The 6,440-nt window shown below is 46.8% G+C and overlaps 1 protein-coding gene across 3 annotated transcripts; it reads left to right on the top strand.

Moving 5' to 3' along the window:
- Positions 1-934: 934 nt before the first annotated feature.
- On the top strand, positions 935-5,126 carry LOC109740802 (tryptophan aminotransferase-related protein 1-like). Of its 3 annotated transcripts, none has more exons than XM_020299847.4 (5): positions 935-1,617; positions 3,427-3,733; positions 3,832-4,109; positions 4,321-4,634; positions 4,754-5,126. In XM_020299847.4, exons 1-5 carry the CDS (start codon positions 1,403-1,405, stop codon positions 4,936-4,938), a joined length of 1,299 nt encoding a protein of 432 aa, XP_020155436.1. In that variant the 5' UTR covers positions 935-1,402; the 3' UTR covers positions 4,939-5,126. The 3 variants fall into 3 exon arrangements, with proteins under 3 accessions (XP_020155436.1, XP_045089133.1, XP_040255943.1); XM_045233198.2 differs by lacking the exon at positions 935-1,617 and adding an exon at positions 2,708-3,144; XM_040400009.3 differs by lacking the exon at positions 935-1,617 and adding an exon at positions 2,708-2,942.
- Positions 5,127-6,440: the final 1,314 nt, after the last annotated feature.

The following is a 6,440-nucleotide window of genomic DNA, read 5'->3' on the forward strand; positions in this document are numbered from 1 at the left end:
CACGTATGGCCCGGACACCGCAACCGGCCACTAACTCACGGCCGGCTAGATACAAGCACAAATCCTGTACTTTGCATGGCCTTTCCAACAGCCACATGACTCGGCCGCAATAGCACGCAGGTACAGCCGCACAAACAGCTAGTCCACACGCTCGAGCAATAGACTCAGCGTGATCTCCTTGCATGCCGCTACTGTTGGTTGCCTGCTCCGCGAGACGACTCAGCTTCACGACTGGTCGATCAAGATTAGTGCTAACATGGTGCACACAGGAGGACTTTACGAAAGAGCCGCCATGGTGTCCGTGGTGGAGGCATGAAGCTACTCGCCGAGGTTGGAGGTGAAGGCCGGGAAACGGCAAAAATGGCGGTGGAAGGATGTCCGTGGTGAAGGTGTGGAGCTACTCGCCGGGGTTGGAAGAGCGGCGACGCTTGTGGCCAAGCGGAGCAGCCATGCACGGTAGGTGCTCGACACGGTGTGTGAAGAATGGGGGTGAGGGGAGGAAGGGGAGCTGCATGGCGGGCAACAGCAAAGCAGCAGGCAGGGCAGCGCTCCGCATGCTGGGCGCTGGGTGCAGCTCCTGTTGTGCGAATGCCCGTGCCGTTCATGGCTTGCTGTGAGAGAAAAGCATGGTCGAAGGGACGTCCAAACAAAGAATTTCTTAAACGTCATTTATCATTTTCTTATCCAATGAAGATTTTCCATATACTTATTCCTAACTGAACTGTTAGCAAAAGTGGCTTTACTAAAAAAGTCTCTCTAAAATGTGTTTAACTAAGGGCATGTACAACGCCGGCGCTAATGACAGGCGCTAGGATTCACTTCCTGGCCGTTATGGTCTAATCCTGGTTGATCCCAGGATTATTGCTAGCGTCGATGCCAGGGCTGCCATCGGGCGCTTCGTTCTTTTTTTCTTTTCTCTGAGCTGTTTAACGAGCGCTGCCCCTTTTCTTCTACGAGAAACCCATTGCATTAGCGCTCGACCAGGCGTCCATGCGTTGAGGAGACAGACTCCTACAGCGACGCCACTTCTTTAATTAATTCTTTTTATTGCCTAAGCGTCCAAATAAACGCTCTTGCATTGTAGATGCCCTAAAACTAGAAGCCGCACACAAGATTGATCTTACTTGCATGCATCCATCGTAACCGCAACAAAACGTACACTTTGACCATGCACTTTCCCGCGATTCCGGTGCATGCGTTACCCATCCCACCCACACCTAGTTAGCCGGGCGGGGAGAGAATGACCATCTGGCGCCTCGCGCCTGCCATTATTTTTACCGGCCCCTCACCTTCCTATTTAGCCATCTAGAATCATCTCATAGGTATCTTCTTCTATATAAACCCTCCCAGGATCCCATCTATATATAGCACTTGTGGGCTCTCAGTACTTGGATTTACGGCGATGGCGAGGGATAACGGCGACGGGCTGGCGGCGATTGCCGGGCGGATCGGCGTGCTCGGGTCCGTCGCGCTGAACATCGTGGCGCTAGCAATCTACCTCCGTGGCCGCGCCGCCGCCGAGAAGCAGGCCAGCAAGAAGGTGAAGAAGGCGGCGGCTGTGGCGCCGTCGTCCGGCAAGCCGCCCGTCGCGTGTGACTCGGTCATCAACTTGGACCAGTATGAATTTCATCTCATATCCATCGATCGTCTCTTGGTTTTTCGCAGCTGCAATAATTAATCCTCCGGTGGAACGTCCACGCGTACATATACGTGACGTGATCCATGCATGTCCACGTGGTACTTTACGTGACGTGTGATACATGCATGTCTACCTGATACTTTACGTCGCCAAAAGATACGTTTACAGTTAGTTAGTTAGGTATAGGTACGTTTCCCCTCTCCTTTCTTTTTGACAAAAGATGCGTTTTCCTCTAACACTACTAATCCATCTATATATATAGATATTTTTTATATACCAATAAAAAGACGAAAAGGGGCATAATCAAATAATCTTGGTCATCAAATCAGATCAACCCAAACGGTATGTGTTTAGTATGCAATAAATGTCGTTGACTTAGTACAATCTCCGTCTCAAATTACTTGACACGGATGTATCTATAAATATGTCTAGATGCATCCATATATATTTCAATCTAAGACAAGTAATTTGGTATGGTTGGAGTACAACATTGTACGGACGGAGTGCGTATTAAATAGTGACATGACTGTTGCAAAAATAATATCCCAGTACCTTATTTCTATACGATTAACATGCATTTGCATCTAAAAATGTAGCATTTACTAGTGGAAAAAATACAAAGCCATGTGTCATGTATTTACTAAGATGATTTTACCATGACAGAAACATGCATTTGCATCTAAAAATGTACGCATTTACTAGTGGAAAGAAAAAATACAAGTGGCATGTATTTTTTTTTGCGATAAAAGTGGCATGTATTTACTATGACGATTTTACCATGACAGAAACGTGGCAAATTATCGTGCAAATTTTACCATCTCCTTTTATGAACTCAGCATGTGTTTTGGGCAGCTTTGTTTATATAGAAGTACTCCTATAATCTAACACCAAGTACGTACCCTTATTATTATTATTATTATTATTATTTTGCATTGATAAAGGGAGCTTTATTTAGTTACTGATAGTATTACAATCGGTAGCCAGAAGGCTAATCAGAGCATCAGGGGCATCCAACAACCATAACTCGGTTCGACGCTCCGCTCTTGACAAATAGGCTAGTTGATCTGCAACCTTATTCTGGGAATGATCAATATATAAAAGGACAAGCTCTCTCTCTCTCTCCTAACATCTCCTTAATTTCCCCCACTACATGGCCCAGGTATGACTTATTCTTATCCTTCTCTTTTAGTATCTTCACAACTGCAGCACAATCAGACTGCACCTGAAGTGGTGCCGTGGAATGCATCAGTGCTGCCCGGACTCCTCTAATTGCCAGGAGTTCAGCTTCAAACGCATCTTTGCGGTGAGGCACAAACCAACAAGCAGAAAGGGCATGTCTTCCGCTGCTATCTCTAGTAATCATTGATGTGCCTACGCCATTATCGCACGTACCAAAAGAACCATCAGTAGATACTGCCAGCCAACCTTCAGGGGGGTGAGGCCATACCTTTATTTCCTTTGGAATCTTCCGCTGTGATCTACAGCTTATGACGCTTTCTTCAAAAGTAATCCCTTTTCCTTTCTCTAAATCCTTTCCATCATTCATCTTTATTTGTTCCAGGGACAGAACATAACTTTGCAAAAAATTCCTAGTTGTTTTCCACAGTAGCAGCTATTTTGTCATGCAACATATCGTTTCTCACTTGCCAGTTCCTCCAAATTATCATGAGTACCCTTATTATTACTTCATCAAAAGCTATGGGTTTGTGTTATCTTTGGTCCCGCCCTACCAAACTTTGTACCGTGCACATTTGATTTTTCTACGATAATAATGTTATTGTTTGCAGCGGTGATCCAACGATGTTTGAGCCGTTTTGGCGCGGACCGATTGGCGAAAGCGCTACGCTGGTGATTCCAGGGTGGCAGACGATGAGTTACTTCTCCGACGTCGGCAACCTCTGCTGGTTCCTTGAGCCAAGCTTCGAGCGTGAGGTGCGCCGCCTCCACCGCCTCGTCGGCAATGCCGCCGTCGAGGGCTACCACGTCCTCGTCGGCACCGGATCCTCGCAGCTTTTCCAGGCCGCACTCTACGCGCTCGCCCCACCCACTGCCGACACGCCCCTCAGCGTCGTATCTACCACCCCATTTTACTCCGTAAGCATTAGTTTATTTTGTAAATGAGAAAAAAACGATCGATATTTTTGACTGTGAGAGAAGGTAGATCGCTATGTGGTATGCTCCATCTTGTGCAGATGTACCCGCCCTTGACGGACTTCCTCAGCTCGGGGCTCTACCGATGGGCCGGCGACGCCAACACATTCGACGGCGACGACTACATTGAGGTCGTCTGCTCACCGAGCAACCCCGACGGCAGCATCCGCGAGGCCGTCCTCAAGTCCAAGTCCGGCAAGGACATCCACGACCTGGCTTACTACTGGCCGCAGTACACTCCCATCACCCAAATGCTTGCCCACGACATCATGCTCTTCACCGTGTCAAAGTGTACGGGCCACGCCGGCACGAGGATAGGGTAATCACATCACATCTTACAATGAATGAATCCATGACAACATGTATTTACTTCGTACTCCCTCCGTTCCGAATTACTTGTCGCAGAAATGGATGTATCTAGAACTAAAAAATGTCTAGATACATCCATTTTTACGACAAGTAATTTCGAACGGAGGGAGTAGATGTTAAGCTTAGTTTGTTGTTTTTATGGTTCCTTGCGTTGCATGCAGGTGGGCGTTGGTGAAGGACAAGGAGGTGGCTCAGAAGATGAGCAAGTTCATGGAGCAAAGCACCATAGGCGTGTGCAAGGACGCGCAGCTACGCGCCGCCAAGGTACTCGGGGCAGTCACCGACGGCTACGAGCACCAGCTTGCCACCGCTGCCGGTGGGGACGCGAACCTCCTCTTCCATTACGCGCGGCGGAAGATGGCGCACCGCTGGTGTGCACTCCGTGCTGCCGTTGCAGCCTCCGGCATCTTTAGCCTCCCCAACGAGGTGGCCGGCTTCTGCACCTTCACCAAGGACACTGTCACCTCTAATCCTGGTAGGCACATTACACAGTCTACATTAACCTTATAAAGATATGAAAAAAATCCGATCTAGTATGACCTATTTTTTTCTTGATTCACTTGCATTTTCTAAAATAATGCTTCTGGATTGCAGCATTCGCATGGCTGCGCTGTGAGAAGCAAGAAGTGGAAGACCTAGAGAGCTTCTTGCGTGAGAACAAGATCATAACCCGCAGCGGGACTAAGTTCGGAGCTGATCAAAAGGTGGTCAGGATCAGTATGGTCGACACTGATGAAGCATTCGGCATATTCGTCAATCGCCTTGCCGCCATAAAATGAGGACACCGGACACCGGACACCGGACACCGGATAAGTGAATAATGTGTTTGTTTTTGTGGCCAGTGAATGATGTGTTGTTTCTCTTAGCTTCTCTATATTTTCGTACCTCCCTAGTTAGGGATCGATCAATGAGCTTTGTTTTCGAATACCCAGTTTAGTGATCCAGCTAAATAAGTTCAATTTTCATAGGCTTCTTTTCTTATGAAACAACCTGAGATGCTATTTATTCCGAAAGAGTGGCTGGAAAAAATAACACAGAACAAATACCAAAAACAGAAAAGGAGTTTTGGAGCTGGGCTCGAATGCTTTTCCTGGTTCATCTCTTACAACTAGTAAAAAAAGTGTGGCAACGCCAACCTCGTGGTGACACACCAATTCAACGATGGAACAATCGCATCCGTGCGCTGCGCCAATTCCTTCGTGGTTGGGCCAAACACACCGCAGGGATTTATAAGAAGAAGTTGCGACTCTCTACCTTAATTGACTCCTTAGATAAGATCGCGGAGGTCAGGATCCTTTCTGCCATGGAGATTGAGCAAAAAAAGTCATCTCAATGAGCAGCTAGCCTGCCTTTTACGCGAGGAGGAAATAAAATGGTACCAAAGGTGTAAGACTGACTCACTGGTTCTTGGGGATGATAATACGAAATACTTCCAAATGTTAGCCAATGGCAAACATAGGAAGAAACGAATCTTCGCTCTAGATCAGGAGGAGGGTCGAATTGAGCGGGAGGCCTCATTAAAGAACTTCATTACTAAGTATTATAAAGATTTATTCGGGCCATCTGTGAGCACTACTATCGAGATGGATGAGTCCATTTGTCACGACATTCAGCAAGTATCCGCTGCGGAAAATGAATTCCTAACCTCTCCATTCTCTGAGGAGGAAATTCGAACGGCGGTTTTTCAGATGGAACATAACAAATCTCCAGGTCCGGATGGTTTTCCGGCGGAGTTCTACCAAAATTTCTGGGACATGTTAAAATCAGACTTGGTTCAGTTGTTCAATGAACTACATGCTCATAAACTTGACATTTCCCGCCTAAATTTTGGGGAAATTATTCTTCTACCCAAGACGAAAGATGCTAGTCGGATTCAACAATATAGACCGATTTGCTTACTCAATGTAAGTTTCAAAATCTTCACCAAGGTGGCGACTAACCGTCTGAATGGGGTGGCTGATCATGTAGTCAAACCAACCCAAACAGCATTCATGCAAGGGCGAAACATTTTGGATGGTGTTGCTGTCCTTCATGAAACGGTCCACGAGCTTCATCATAAAAAATTGAATGGAGTCATTTTTAAAATCGACTTCGAGAAAGCTTATGATAAAGTAAAGTGGCCCTTTTTGTTACAAACATTACGTATGAAAGGGTTTTCCGATACTTGGTGTCGATGGGTTGAGAGCTTTGTGTCCGGAGGTAGCGTAGCTATTAAGGTAAACGACGATATAGGCAACTATTTCCAGACAAGGAAGGGGCTCCGTCAAGGGGACCCCGCATC

The sequence above is a fragment of the Aegilops tauschii genome, chromosome 1 (genome assembly GCF_002575655.3).
Source record: "Aegilops tauschii subsp. strangulata cultivar AL8/78 chromosome 1, Aet v6.0, whole genome shotgun sequence".
In the NCBI taxonomy this organism is placed as follows: Eukaryota; Viridiplantae; Streptophyta; class Magnoliopsida; order Poales; family Poaceae; genus Aegilops; species Aegilops tauschii.